Below are 15,653 nucleotides of genomic sequence, written 5' to 3' on the forward strand. Positions count from 1 at the left end.
TCAGATATTTAAAGGTAAATGTTTAAACGTGTTTTTATTGTCTTCAGATATTTAAAGGTAAATGTTTAAACGTGTTTTTATTGTCTTCAGATATTTAAAGGTAAATGTTTAAACGTGTTTTTATTGTCTTCAGATATTTAAAGGTAAATGTTTAAATGTGTTTTAATTGTCTTCAGATATTTAAAGGTAAATGTTTAAATGTGTTTTAATTGTCTTCAGATATTTAAAGGTAAATGTTTAAATGTGTTTTAATTGTCTTCAGATATTTAAAGGTAAATGTTTAAATGTGTTTTTATCCTTTTCAGATATTTAAAGGTAAATGTTTAAACGTGTTTTTATAATCTTCAGATATTTAAAGGGAAAAGTTTGACACTTGCAGTTTTGTTTGTCTTCAGGTGTTTTTTCCAGAATCAGTCGGTTGCAGGGTGAACTGAAGGAAACACGGTGGCTGTCCGACGCTCTTTGTCTGCAGTTTCTAAGAGAAATGCCGAACACTGAGCGTCTCTTTTATGACACGATGCTGGCTCAGGCTGTTTGCACAAAAGGCTTCAGCTGCTCAGGTGCTATAAAGAGCAGCAGCTGCTGCACAGGTAACACACAGCAACCAGCTACAGGCCAAACAACCAGAGAGGCAACATGACATCCAGCAGCATGAACATGATGGGCAAGGTGAGAGCAACACAAACTTCTGATTTTAGTACATTTTTTATTTTAGTTACTTAATTGGCGAACTTCTCATGATCAGACAGATACACAGACAGAGTTTGTTACAAACTGATTGTTTCCTCTGTCAGGTCGTCTTCTACGAGGACAGGAACTTCCAGGGCCGCTCATACGAGTGTAGCAGCGACTGTGCCGACATGTCGTCCTATTTGAGCAGGTGCCACTCCTGCAGGGTGGAGAGAGGCTGCTTCATGGTCTATGACCGTACTAACTTCATGGGCAACCAGTACTTCCTGAGGAGGGGCGAGTATGCCGACTACATGAGCATGATGGGAATGAACGACTGCATCCGCTCCTGCCGCATTATCCCCATGGTAATCACACAGCCAATCCAGTTCTTGCACTTCAGATACACCTACATCAATAAATAGTAAACGATGAGAAGCCTGAGAACACTGGACCAGGCCGAGTAGCTGCTAACGTTAGCTTAGCTTTTTTATGGGACCTCTGCCTCTGTTCTTAGGTCTGGATTCATTTACTGTTTAACAGGAGCAGAATTATCCTGAAACAAACTGGCCCGTTGACAAAAAGTTTCTCAAACGCTCTGAAGCACACAGAATTATTTATTCTTACATCGATTATATTTCTGTTCTTTCTCAGGTCTGACCGACAGTCGATAACAGTCTTCTGTCATTCAGTCTCTGAATGTAATGTTTAAAAAGAATGTAACCTGAGACAGATCAGAGGCAGCGTCACGATCCAATGATCCCTCAGGGATCGATAGAGTACTCTGTCTCTCATGTCACATCGACACAGGGTCAGTTTACAGCTGCTGTTGTTTTGGTCTGCACTATCTGATCAATATTCTGTATCAGACGCTTTGTTAATTCAGGTATTGGAACGTCTCTAAAGAGTTTTACTAACTAATTCAACTCAATCAATCAAATTTTATTTGTATAGTGCCAAATCATAACCAGGGTTATCTCGAGACACTTTACAGAAAGAGCAGGTCTAGACCGACTCTTTGTTAAGTTATTTAAAGAGAGGCCCAACATCAATCCACCATGAGTAGCACTTAGCAATTCAGCACATTGGCAAGGAAAAACTTCCTTTTAACAGGCAGAAACCTCGAGCAGAACCAGACTCATGTTGAACAGCCATCTGAAGAGACTGGATGGGCCGAAAATGGGATAGAAGGAGATGCAGGATAGAGACAGGCAAAGAGAGCAACAACAACATATGTTCTTGTTACCACAACAACATATGTCCTTGTTACATGAACAACAACAGACACATACTTATGGTTACAATGCCAATAATAGTGGTAGACTAGGGTGAAGATTGGCTAAATAAATAAATAAATAAATAAATTAGCGAGAGAAGCAGAGTAATGATAAAGGCTGAGGTAATCGTAATTGTAACAGTTGAAGTCAACAGGTCTACAACTACTGCTAACCACTACTCACCAAGTACTGGCTGGTGGGTTAAACAGGTAGAATAGCATAAAGACAGAGATCTTTATCTGTAGTTATCTTTTTAGATTAGAAACTTTATTGTCATAAAAACAACGGACAACAGTTTAGCAGCTCTCTAGGCAGTAAAAGCAAGTAAAAACATTCAGATAAAAAAAGTAAATAAAGACAGATTAATAGATATCATAAAGAGCAGTGAGTGGTGACTGATTATTGGTTGTTGATTTTTGGTGATGTTGCAGCACCGCGGCTCGTACAGGATGAAAATCTTTGAGAGGGAGAACTTCGGAGGCCAGATGCACGAGCTGATGGATGACTGCGACAACGTGATGGATCGTTTCCGCATGTCCAACTGCATGTCGTGTCAAGTGATGGACGGACACTGGCTGATGTACGAGCAGCCGCACTACAGAGGCCGCATGATGTACATGAGGCCCGGAGAGTACAGAAACTTCATGAACATGGGCAACATGAGGGTCATGAGCATGAAACGCATCATGGACTCCTACTATTAGTGTCTCCATGGAAACACTGACAATATATCAATAAAGTTTGACTTTACAAAGAGTACTGTTTGTTCTGTTGATTGTCCATAACACCCATCATGAAGCAGAGGGGGATTCTGGTGGTGAGGTGGATCAGTTGGGCGAGGGAGGCTGCCTGGTGAACCTGAACGTGTGCTGACTATGTGCAAGCTCTTCACCTGCCATCTCTGGCAGAACTTCTCTTGAATCCATGGGAGGTCACATGGAATCAGAGTGTGCCATGTTCAAAGCCGCTGTTTGGAGTTGTGGCCAGATGGTCGTCAGTGGATGTCATAGCTGGGGACAAAGAATCTGCTGGTTAGACACCATTGATGGAAGAAGCATTAGGGGAAGCCTCACCCATTTCTGCAGAAGTCTCTGCAGTAGTCAAGTAGCTCCTCAGTGGAAGGGTGACCGATGTAGATGAGATTCACCATTTAAATGCTTTAGACTTGAAACATGGTTGGACTGTCTGTATGTTGCATGGAAGTCATGGACAGTGCCTCTGGAGTGGCCAGACCGAGGTTGTGGTTCCTATTTTTAAAAAGGGGGACGCCGTGCATGCTCCACCTATCGGGGTATTACACTCCTCCCACTATCTCCCCTCCCCGAGAAAAGTTAATTTCAGGATGCTCTGGCCGATCATCAAATCTCAGATAAAGCAAGAACAATGCAGATTCTGTCCTGGCCTTAAAACAGTGCACCAACTCTTTACCCTTGCAGGGCTGCTGGGGGGTCATTGGAGTTCATGTTTTTTGTGGATTTGGAGAGGCCTTCAATCAAGTCCCCAGCGGGTCTTGTGAGGGGTACTTGAGTTTGGGATACTAGTCCTTTAAAACCAAAGTGAGAGCTGTGTTTCAGTTAGTCAGCACAAAATCAAACGTCTGCCCGATGGGTGTTGACCTTTACTAGGATTACCCTTCGTCACTGATTCTGTGATTTTAATGATCTCAATGTGACGGATCCAACCTAGCACCCCCCTCGCCACCTCACAGGGGAGTAAAATGGCTGTTACACAAACAAATCAATAAACCTCTAGGTGTCAGAGATGTTTGGATCTGACATATTCCAGCTCTGACAGTCTGGACCATTAACACATGGATGTCAGGAAAGACAGGTGTATCAGGTGTGCCTCGCCCCTAGACTCAGATCAGGATTCTAGTGTGCGACTAATCAGACGTGTAGTTAGCATCTTTGTAAGCTTGCTAGCTTGTGCCTAACGGTGTCTGGCACAGCATTGTTGGCACAGACAATTTAGGGAACAGGGAGAGAAGAAAAAGCTTCGTCTGAACAGCAGAAAAATCCTTCATTCCATTGTTTTTTATTTGTTTGTGCTTTTTGCTCTTGTTTGTTTCCAAACCAGGAGATGCTTTTTTGATTATTTCGCTTTTTTTCTCATTTTTGGACGGATGGAAAGTGAGGAGGCGGACTGGAAACTGGGAGGGGGGCATGAATGGCAGGAATTGAACTGTTGATATTTGACATGGGTGGCTTGAGCTGAGACGATACCAATGGGTTTTTTTTTTATCCCTTTATAAACTTTTCAATCTAAAGTAATTCTTAATGCTTATGTCTCTTTTTGAATGATAATGTTTTCACTGTAACTGTTTTATTGAAAGATAGATAATACTTTATTGTCGACTGAGTTTTCTTTTGCATCACAGCAGCTCCATTTGCAACATACAAGTTAAGGACAGGATACAAAAAATATACATTTGACAAAACATTTCATAACACAGAAGACAGTATGCAGGGCCCTTTAAGGAACTTTAGATCTGGGACTTATTTTCAGAATGGACCGATGAACAAAAGAGTGCTCCAGTGTAACCTGCTTAAAGCCTGGGACCGTGTATCTCTGGTTCTGGCTCTAGTTTTTGTTAGCCACATTAGAACGTACTCTGTGTGGATGTAAATGTTCTCTTCTTTGTTCAGACTGAAATATTTCCCAAACTGTTGAACGATCATGATCAAATATGGTTCATATGTTCATGTTCCCCTCAGGATGAACTGCTCTAACTTCAGTATTTTTTGCCTTTATCGAGAGGACAGCTGAAGAGAGGCAGGAAATGTGGGACTAGAGAGTGGGGGGTGACATCCACCAAATGATCGGCAGACCAGGACTTGAACCCGTGATCGGTGTCTGCCCTACACATTGAGCTAAACTGGCGCCGACATGCACTGACTTGATCCTCTTACTTTTCATCTAGCGCCATCATCAGGTCAACAGGCTAATGTGTCCATCAGCCTCAGCTTTACTGTGTGTTCACTGCTAATAAGCTAAACCAACATTAGCTAATAATAAAAAATGTCATGTAATGTGAGCTGATAAGCTGATAATGATAAGTAATAAGTATTAGCATGCAAACGTTCTAAACTAAGATGTTGAACATGGGCTAACATCAGTTTGTTAGTTTTGTGATTGTGAATATGTTAGCTTGTTGATGTTAGCATTTATCTTTTAGCACTGCCACATCTCAGCACAGCCTCCGCATGGCTGCAGGCTGGTTACTGTAACAGCAGTGTTTAAGTTCTGTGCTTCACTTTGTGGATACAAAGCCTCTCACCTGGTTCTGTAATAATATCATTATAGTGATATTATTCATTTACTTATAGTCATAACAATAAAGGGTATAAAGGTGTTTATTGATTAGTTATTATATGAAGTTAATTTGTTTTGATGTGACAGACGTGTCTCAATGGATCAAAACAGAGACTGAGCTCTTCATCACATTAAACACAGGTCAGACAACAGCATTAAACGTGACTCCTTCAGGTTCTCATCAGGAAGTCAGCCACACTGTCTCAACCAGGGTGGTAGGAGCCTTAAACACCTGAACCACCGTTATCATCGCCCATAGACCGGCCTGCCGCCTCTTCTGCTTCTCCGTGGTGCCGGAAGCATTTCTTGAATGCCCTCTGGATCACTGTCGCTGCTACCTCTTCCTGTTTCCTCTGCAGAGTGCTGCTGATTGGTTCACACGACACCTGCAGGTAACAATTCAATGATGAAATACATTTTTAAAGTACATGTGATTAAGGTTTTGCACATGGGTGCTTTATAGCGCACCATAACAAATTTCCACAAAGGCAGTTCACCTTCACTTTCACTTCACTTTGTGTAAAGATCTACAGACAGCCAATTGAGTACACTGTATCATTGTATACACAATTGTGGTGTGCTTTAAAACAGGAAGTTGTTTTCACTCCAATATTCAAGGCCGAATCTGCCATAAACATCATCCACTTACAGGAAGGACCAGACATTTACCTTTCAAAATAAAGGTAACTGCTCTAAACATCAGTTTTAAATTAAACATTAATATATAAATAGTCTAGTCGTCTGCATATAGTGAGGTTCAGCAGGTAAATAAATGACAGATTCAGTAAAGTACCACATATCTGTAAGACTTATTTCATTATAAATATATAATTACACATTATAAACCCTTACCCAATTAAAACTGCAAACAATTAAATGAAAAACATGCAAAAGAACAAAGTGCAATGTTTAACCCACAGCTGACTTTAGATAACAAATAAATGACAGAAGAGAACACAATCAAATCATATATATATGTATATATATATGATTTGATATATGTGTATATATATATATCTATATATGTATATATATATCTATATATGTATATATAGATATATATATGATCTATAACAGGACACAATAGAGTAGAAAAGAAGAGAGGAGGGTGAAACCTTGGATGAGTTTCCCTCAAACTTTTCCTCCATTCTGGTTTTGAGATCATCCATATCTGCTGATTCACCCAACACCTGCAGAGAAACACACTGGTAATAGTAATAATAATAATAATAATAATAAAAACATCAACATCAATAATATCAAAAAGTGATTAGGTGGGTAACCTCTGTGGTGAGAGCGAGCAGGACGTCCACACAGTGAATCTTGTCTCCGGGCAGCAGAGGCAGATTCATGTGGATCAGTTTGATGGTGTTTGGTTTGGGAATCCTCAGTGGATCCTGCAGAGCGCTGCAGAAATCTGACAGCTCACTGTGGAACACAATACTGTCCATTAGAGACCACTAGAGACCACATTAGAGTCCATTAGAGACCACATTAGAGTCCATTAGAGTCCATTTGAGGCCATTAGAGACCACATTAGAGACCATTAGAGACCACATTAGAGTCCATTTGAGGCCATTAGGTGCCATAAGAGTCCATTAGAGACCACATTAGAGTCCAGTAGTGTCCATTAGAGACCACATTAGTGTCCATTAAAGTCCATTAGAGACCACATTAGAGACCATTAGAGTCCATTAGAGACCACATTAGAGACAATTAGAGACCATAAGAGTCCATTAGAGACTCCATTAGAGACCACATTAGAGATCACATTACAAACAACATTAAAGACCACATTAGAGACCACATTAGAGTCCACTAGAGTCCACATTAGAGACCACATTAGTGTTCACATTAGAGTCCACATTAGAGACCACATTAGTGTTCACATTAGAGTCCACATTAGAGACCACATTACAAACAACATTTAAGACCCCATATTAGAGTCCACATTAGAGACCACATTAGAGACTACATTACAGACAACATTAGAAACTACATTAGAGCCCACATTAGAGTCCACTAGAGTCCATTTGAGGCCATTAGGTGCCATAAGAGTCCATTAGAGACCACATTAGAGTCCATTAGTGTCCATTAGAGTCCACATTAGAGACCACATTAGAGACCATTAGAGTCCATTAGAGACCATAAGAGTCCATTAGAGACCACATTAGAGACCATTAGAGTCCATTAGAGACCGAATTAGAGACCATTAGAGTCCATTAGAGACCAAATTAGAGACCATTAGAGTCCATTAGAGACCACATTAGAGACCACATTAGAGTCCATTAGAGACCAAATTAAAGACCATTAGAGTCCATTAGAGACCAAATTAGAGTCCATTAGAGACCATTAGAGTCCATTAGAGACCACATTAGAGTCCATTAGAGACCATAAGAGTCCATTAGAGACCATAAGAGTCCATTAGAGACCAAATTAGAGACCATTAGAGTCCATTAGAGACCAAATTAGAGTCCATTAGAGACCATTAGAGTCCATTAGAGACCACATTAGAGTCCATTAGAGACCACATTAGAGTCCATTAGAGACCATTAGAGTCCGTTAGAGACCAAATTAGAGTCCATTAGAGACCATTAGAGTCCATTAGAGACCACATTAGAGTCCATTAGAGACCATAAGAGTCCATTAGAGACCACATTAGAGTCCATTAGAGACCACATTAGAGATCACATTACAAACAACATTAAAGACCACATTAGAGACCACATTAGAGTCCACTAGAGTCCACATTAGAGACCACATTAGAGACCACATTACAAACAACATTAAAGACCATATTAGAGTCCACATTAGAGACCACATTAGAGACTACATTAGAAACTACATTAGAGCCCACATTAGAGTCCACTAGAGACCACATTAGAGACCACATTACAGACAACATTAGAGACCACATTAGCGTCCACATTAGAGTTCACATTAGAGACCAAATTAGAATCCACTTTAGAGACCACTAGAGACCACATTAGATTCCACATTAGAGTCCACTAGAGACCACATTAGAGTCCACTAGAGACCATTAGAGTCCATTAGAGACCACATTAGAGACCATTAGAGACCATAAGAGTCCATTAGAGACCACATTAGAGACCATTAGAGTCCATTAGAGACCAAATTAGAGACCATTAGAGTCCATTAGAGACCAAATTAGAGTCCATTAGAGACCATTAGAGTCCATTAGAGACCACATTAGAGTCCATTAGAGACCATAAGAGTCCATTAGAGACCAAATTAGAGACCATTAGAGTCCATTAGAGACCAAATTAGAGTCCATTAGAGACCATTAGAGTCCATTAGAGACCACATTAGAGTCCATTAGAGACCACATTAGAGTCCACTAGAGACCATTAGAGTCCATTAGAGACCATTAGAGTCCGTTAGAGACCAAATTAGAGTCCATTAGAGACCATTAGAGTCCATTAGAGACCACATTAGAGTCCATTAGAGACCATAAGAGTCCATTAGAGACCACATTAGAGTCCATTAAAGACCATTAGAGTCCGTTAGAGACCAAATTAGAGTCCATTAGAGACCATTAGAGACCACATTAGAGTCCATTAGAGACCATAAGAGTCCATTAGAGACCACATTAGAGACCACATTACAGACAACATTAGAGACCACATTAGCGTCCACATTAGAGTCCACATTAGAGACCAAATTAGAATCCACTTTAGAGACCACTAGAGATCACATTAGAGTCCACATTAGAGTCCACTGGAGACCACATTAGAGTCCACATTAGAGTCCACTCCACTAGAGACCACATTAGAGACCACATTAGAGTCCACTAGAGACCACATTAGAGTCCACATTAGAGGCCACAGTAGAGACTCATCTGTACCGGATTTATTCTGAGTTTATTCTGAGTCTAGTCTGATTAAGTCTGGGTTTGGTCAGGCTTTATTGTGGGTTTATTCTTGGATTCATTTTGTATTTATTCTGGTTTTATTCTGAATTTGACCCACCTGTTCTTTAAGGTGTTTTGACTCACCTATACTGTATACACTGTGAGGCATCAGGGTCAAACTTCCTCCAGGTTTTATAAAACATGTGGACGTCTTCGTCACTCAGGGTGTCGTCTAAGCTGAAGGTCTCCAGCATGACAGCGATGTACAGGTGGACCAGCAACAGGAAGGACAGGATGCCGTAGGAGGTGAAGAAGACGATGCCCAGTGTCGTGTTGCCACAGTTTCCAGTGACCATCAGTCCTGGGTTCTCCATGTAGGGGTCGCAGTCAGGGGGCGTTTTCATGATGGGGCCCAGCAAACCATACCATCCAGAGGAGAAGGAGGTCATAAGCAAACAGATCAGACTGTTTCCAAACGTCTCAAAGTTGTAAAAGTCATCGATCGCATATTCTTTCTTCACGTAGGCAAAGTTAAACATGCCGAAGATGGAGAAGCTAAACGTGATAAGTAAGAGGAGGAGGCAGATGTTGAAAAGGGCAGGAAGTGACATCATAAAGGCCCAAAGCAGCTTCCGGGTACCCCTGGTCCAACGAAGGAGATGGCCCACACGAGTGATACGAGCGATACGAGCCAATCGGAGCACATTAAAGAGAGCTGGTGAGACGAAATACTTTTCCACCAAGTCCATGATAAACATGCCTGAAGGGACAGGAAGACAATGAAATATGATAACACACATAGAACACATCATGACATCATCAGACGAGATGATTACATCACCAGAAGAGAAGAGACAAGAGGATGACATCAACAGACAAGACAGATACATCACTGCATGGAAACCCACCTAGGAAGTACACGACAAGAACCACGAAGTCCAGGATGTTCCAGCTGGAGGTGAAGTAGTGGCATCTGAGCGCAATGATCTTTAGGATGAACTCAATGAGGAAGAGGATGAAGAAGGTGAAACTGAACCAGTACAGGATGTCGTCTTTCTGCTCGCTCTGCTTGTCCGTCTCCACCATCATGACCACCACGCTCAGGCAGATCACCACCACCATGAAGACCTCAAACCACTGGCTGGTCACCAGGTCAAAGAGCCGAGCCTGGCACTGGTTCTGAGCAGACCGACAGAGCAGACCCATGTTCAGACACCACACATGTTTATTCTTGGTTTATTCTTATTCTGTTTTTTAAGAGGGTTTATTCTGAGCCCACCTGAGGTCGGCCAATCGGTTTCTGAGGTTTCCTGCAGAGCCGATTTTTCACAGCCTTGCAATATTTCAGCTGATCCTCCGTCGCATAAATATCTTTCCCTCCAGAGTAAAGAAAAAGTAAAAACAAAAGTAAAAATCAGGGTCAAGACAAAAGTAAAAACAAAAGTAAAGTTTAAACATGTGTATCAGTGTGTGTGAATACTTATCTTTTCTCTCAGCAGGGTGTCGACAACAACTCTGATGAAAAAGTTCAAGATGAAGAAGGTGCTGATGATGAAGAAGATGAAGTACAGGTACATGTACAGGTTGAACTCATAGCTTGGCTGAGACTCCAACTATGAATACAAACACACACACACACACACACACAACCAGTATCAGCAGTACAAGTATTAGGTTAAGTACCTTTCAGTATTAGTATCTTTATAAATACCAGTACCAGAGCATGTACCAGTACCGGTACCAGTATCAGCTCCAGTACCAGAAAATCTAACAGGAAGTGTTCTGACCTCTTTGGAGTCCACAGCTGAGTACATGATGTCCATCCGGTCACCTGATACCTGCCAACACAGAACAGTCACATTGATCTGCTGCAGATGAAGAAGGTTAAATGTTGTAACATCAGTTAGGGAGGTTTCAATTATGATTCACTAAAAATCTAAGAATTGTTTCCTTGACGATAAATCTGAACTTTTACAGCAACACGTGATCGGAGACCGTTGATAAAAATTACAATGTTATCTTTGATCTGCTGCTGTTTCTTTGATAACCTTTGTTGTGCAGAATGTTATAGTTATTTCAACTACAATTCCCAGCTTTGTGGAATTATCCCATTGAACGTAAAACAATGTACCTGAGTGTGTTGTAATGGTTCAGACTCACCACGTGCAGCAGCGACAGGTAACCTTTAGCCACGTTGTCGTAGTTTAACAGCAGGTTCTTCCAGCGGACTTCAGTGAAGTTTGCATTTATCAGGAAGATACACTCAGTCTTGTTGTTCACCTGCTCACTTAAAAAAAACTCCTCTGACGTCTCATTGAAACAGTAGAAAAACTTCCCAGCAAACAGATTCACACCCAGAATGCTGAAGAGCAGCCAGACAGTCATGAAGACCAGAACCCCGTTAATCAGGGAGGGGAGGGTCCGGACCAGAGTCTGTACCAGCACCTGCACACCCACAGACAGGTAGAGAGGGAGAAAGGTAGATACAGAAAACAGAACAGAAAACAGAAAGACAAGTAGAGAGAGAGACAGGTACATACAGAAAACAGAAAGACAGAGAGAGAGGGAGACAGGTAGATACAGAAAACAGAAAGACAGGTAGAGAGAGAGACAGGTACATACAGAAAACAGAAAGACAGGGAAAGAGGGAGACAGGTAAATACAGAAAACAGAAAGACAGGGAGAGAGGGAGACAGGTAGATACAGAAAACAGAAAGACAGGTAGAGAGAGAGACAGGTAGATACAGAAAACAGAAAGACAGGTAGAGAGAGAGACAGGTAGATACAGAAAACAGAAATACAGGGGGAGAGAGAGACAGGTAGATACAGAAAACAGAAAGACAGGTAGAGAGGGAGACAGGTACATACAGAAAACAGAAAGACAGGGAGAGATGGAGACAGGTAGATACAGAAAACAGAAAGACAGGGAGAGAGGGAGACAGGTACATACAGAAAACAGAAAGACAGGTAGAGAGAGAGACAGGTAGATACAGAAAACAGAAAGACAGGTAGAGAGAGAGACAGGTAGATACAGAAAACAGAAATACAGGGGGAGAGAGAGACAGGTAGATACAGAAAACAGAAAGACAGGTAGAGAGGGAGACAGGTACATACAGAAAACAGAAAGACAGGGAGAGATGGAGACAGGTAGATACAGAAAACAGAAAGACAGGGAGAGAGGGAGACAGGTACATACAGAAAACAGAAAGACAGGTAGAGAGAGAGACAGGTAGATACAGAAAACAGAAATACAGGGGGAGAGAGAGACAGGTAGATACAGAAAACAGAAAGACAGGTAGAGAGAGAGACAGGTAGATACAGAAAACAGAAATACAGGGGGAGAGAGAGACAGGTAGATACAGAAAACAGAAAGACAGGTAGAGAGAGAGACAGGTAGATACAGAAAACAGAAAAACAGGAAGAGAGAGAAACAGGTAGATACAGAAAACAGAAAGACAGGGAGAGAGGGAGACAGGTAGATACAGAAAGCAGAAAGACAGGTAGAGAGAGAGACAGGTAGATACAGAAAACAGAAAGACAGGGAAAGAGGGAGACAGGTAAAAACAGAAAGACAGGGAGAGAGAGAGACAGGTAGATACAGAAAACAGAAAGACAGGGAGAGAGGGAGACAGGTACATACAGAAAACAGAAAGACAGGTAGAGAGAGAGACAGGTAGAGACAGAAAACAGAAAGACAGTCAGAGAGAGAGACAGATAGATACAGAAAACAGAAATACAGGGAGAGAGGGAGACAGGTAAAAACAGAAATACAGGGAGAGAGGGAGACAGGTAAATACAAAACAGGTTATTTTTCCACAGGCTTGTGTGTGTGTGTGTGTGTGTGTGTGTGTGTGTGTGTGTGTGTGTGTGTGTGTGTGTGTGTTTGTTTAGAGTGCCTGTCTCACCCTCAGCCCCTGGAAGCGAGACAGAGTCCTCAGGGGCATCAGGGCCCTCAGAGACCAGACAGCAGCTCCCAGTTCAGAGAATCCAAACATGTCGGCTGTCAGACACATTAGCGACACCTGCAAGAGACAACACACCTGCTGATGACATCACGTCTCAAGTGATTTGTTTAAGCCTGTGTTTGTTGTGTGTGTGATTTCAAGGAGGAGGGCGGGGTTAAAGGAGGCGACGGGTTATGGTTAATGTGTTCTCACGTCTAAGATCAGGAAGTCCAGCAGGCACCAGGCGTTGGTGAAGTATCTCCTTAGTCCGAAGGCGCTCCACTTGAGAAGCATCTCCAGCAGGAAGACGAAAGTAAACACCTGGTCAGCCGTCTCTGTGGCCATTTTTAAGGCCCGATGCTGCAGCAGGTGAATGTCCTCAAACACCTGTTCACATGCACAATCATGTTAGCACCTCGACAGGTGTGAGAGACCCAGAGGGAGCCCCCCCACATGCAGACTCATGGAGCCGAGTCAGCTGGGCGTAAAAAAATCTTATCTCTTACACCCGACTCAGCTACGACCTGCTTCTTAATTGGAATTAACACCGAGTGCACCGAGTCTAACTGACACCGGACGTAGCTACGCCCGGTCTTATGATGCGCGTCCACATGAACATTCGAAAAGCGGTGACTGTTACCAAGCAACACGTCTCCACTCGCTAACTTCTCTCTTCAATTGATTGACAGAAGATATGGATAACAAAACAAAGATAAAGAAAAATCAATTTTACGGAAACGAGGAAACATAAATAATCAAACATGCCGTTGTCAAATGTACATTTATCACGTCTCTCTCTGTTTGTTCTGAAAGGCCCGACCGGCTCCACTGAACACAGCTTCATGGAACAAAGAAGCTTCATTACCAGCCAGCTGCCTGAACGTACTCACACCTGGATGCTGTTTTCATTGAGTCATGAAACTATAAGCTAACGATGCACAGAGTTAAACTGAAATCTTTTCTATATTATATATATGTGTATGTGTATATATTTCTGTCCTGTGATCACAAGCCAACGGTACGCAGATGATACTTTATGTGTCATTTATCTAAACGGCACTGTTTCATTTACATTTATATTTAGTAACTTTCTTTTACAAAAAGCACAAAGAGACTTTGTGTTGTAAAAAAGTGTTTTATACTTTATCATGTGATCTGTGCTGAATAAATAAACAGCTCATGACTGACAGATTAAACAAACAGGTGTTAAAATGATGAGTCAGTTCGGGGCGAGATGCTCCCTGCACACCTCCGTGCTCGTCTAGTATTCTTGTTTAGTATTTCAATTATTTCAAAGTTATCTCAGACTCTTTACAGACAGAGCAGGTCTCGACTGTACTCTTTGTTATTCAGAGAGAGACCAACATGAATCACCATGAGCAGCTCTGAGCAACATTCAGCACATCCTTTAACAGGCAAAAACCTCGAGCAGAACAAGACTCATGTTGGACATCTGAAGAGACTGGCAGACAGAACAACAACAACAACAACAAAAGTCTGTGTTCCTTCCCTTCTGTTTGTTTTGTCAAACCACCCCATCACACTACATCACCTGACTTCAACAGCACATCAGAACAATTATTTTCACAGCATCCAGAAACTCTGCAAGAGTCATATTTTGAAGCAAAGTGTCACTGACTGAGCCGCTGAATAGGAACAGATTAATGAAACACGCTAAGAGTAGTCGATGAAAAAGATGTTTACCAGAGCTGCACTGCTCAGCAGGATGATGAGGACCATGAAGGTTTCAAAGACTCTGTGTTGAACAATGGAGAGGCAGGCTCTCCTGATGTTAGACCAGACCCTCCCAGTGCCCTGGGACTTGTCTAAGGCCAGGAATGGACAGCATTGGTAACACTCTAAAACACATACACAAAGACTCATCAGAGCAGTTCCTGATCACTGATTGGCTTCAAGACTTCATCATTGTTACAGAGAGACTTTTACTGTGACAGCAGCAGTCCTCAGGTATGTTTCCTTTATGATCTCCATCGTGTTCGTCCTGCTGGGCTTCAGAACGTTTCTGCACGTCGTTACTCTAAACAAACATACAACTGATTTTACACAAGCATTAATGATTATGATAAGTATTAATATTAAACCTCATCATGTCTGTTTCATACACGTTTCACTGATAAGATACACAGAGCAAAATTGTTCATTTAATATCCCAGATTTCCAACGTGAGTTATAATAAATATAATCTCCAAATGATGTTCATGTATATTATATCAGTGTGTTTGTTTTTGCATAATGTGCATTCACCGTGAAAATCGAGTTATCACAACGTGCACAAACAGTTAACATAAGCTGCAAAAACGATATTAGAATAGAGAACGGTTTACTCTTTTCACTTGTTCGTTCTCATTTTCAGGCGTCTTGAGTTCGTTCTCAATCTCAGCGATGGGGGCCTTCTGGGACTCCATATCATGGTGGTCGCTGACGTTTCCCCTGAGGGCCTGAACCTCCGACACTGGCTGGTCTGAAGTCACAACATCCAAGGCCAGGTACTCCTTCCTGTTGCAGTCCTCACTGTCAGCAGCTGACATTAAAATATATTATTAAATATATAAAAGCAGA

General features: G+C 41.8%; 2 protein-coding genes across 2 annotated transcripts in view; one reads left to right on the top strand and one right to left on the bottom strand.

Moving 5' to 3' along the window:
- The first annotated feature begins 636 nt into the window (after window positions 1-636).
- LOC138612429 (gamma-crystallin M2-like) lies at window positions 637-2,650 on the top strand. The gene is made up of 3 exons (XM_069685667.1): window positions 637-669; window positions 795-1,037; window positions 2,378-2,650. The coding sequence occupies exons 1-3, from the start codon at window positions 637-639 to the stop codon at window positions 2,648-2,650; spliced, it is 549 nt and encodes a 182-aa protein (XP_069541768.1).
- Window positions 2,238-15,653, bottom strand: part of LOC138612430 (sodium channel protein type 4 subunit alpha B-like) — a 41,324-nt gene continuing 27,908 nt past the window's right edge. Inside the window, exons 18-31 of the mRNA XM_069685668.1 lie at window positions 15,419-15,615; window positions 15,021-15,111; window positions 14,778-14,932; window positions 13,287-13,460; window positions 13,035-13,151; window positions 11,290-11,574; window positions 10,917-10,967; window positions 10,614-10,742; window positions 10,409-10,513; window positions 10,038-10,308; window positions 9,274-9,889; window positions 6,542-6,686; window positions 6,374-6,448; window positions 2,238-5,644 (exon numbers count right to left, since the gene is read on the bottom strand). Of these exons, the coding sequence (XP_069541769.1) occupies window positions 5,483-5,644; window positions 6,374-6,448; window positions 6,542-6,686; window positions 9,274-9,889; window positions 10,038-10,308; window positions 10,409-10,513; window positions 10,614-10,742; window positions 10,917-10,967; window positions 11,290-11,574; window positions 13,035-13,151; window positions 13,287-13,460; window positions 14,778-14,932; window positions 15,021-15,111; window positions 15,419-15,615 (2,573 nt within the window). The 3' untranslated portion in view covers window positions 2,238-5,482. The remainder of the gene's footprint in view (window positions 5,645-6,373; window positions 6,449-6,541; window positions 6,687-9,273; window positions 9,890-10,037; window positions 10,309-10,408; window positions 10,514-10,613; window positions 10,743-10,916; window positions 10,968-11,289; window positions 11,575-13,034; window positions 13,152-13,286; window positions 13,461-14,777; window positions 14,933-15,020; window positions 15,112-15,418; window positions 15,616-15,653) is intronic.

This window comes from Semicossyphus pulcher, unplaced genomic scaffold, assembly GCF_022749685.1.
Source record: "Semicossyphus pulcher isolate SPU_LCO1_2020_fin unplaced genomic scaffold, fSemPul1.0.p SCAF_8, whole genome shotgun sequence".
NCBI classification, from domain to species: Eukaryota; Metazoa; Chordata; class Actinopteri; order Labriformes; family Labridae; genus Semicossyphus; species Semicossyphus pulcher.

What these genes read in the sequence shown, in the direction of transcription:
- LOC138612429 (XM_069685667.1), top strand. Translation starts at nt 637, where the DNA reads ATGACATCCAGCAGCATGAACATGATGGGCAAG. An exon ending in GCATGAACATGATGGGCAAG is followed by an intron (nt 670 to 794) that starts GTGAGAGCAACA and finishes TTCCTCTGTCAG; the next exon opens with GTCGTCTTCTACGAGGACAG. An exon ending in CCTGCCGCATTATCCCCATG is followed by an intron (nt 1,038 to 2,377) that starts GTAATCACACAG and finishes GTGATGTTGCAG; the next exon opens with CACCGCGGCTCGTACAGGAT.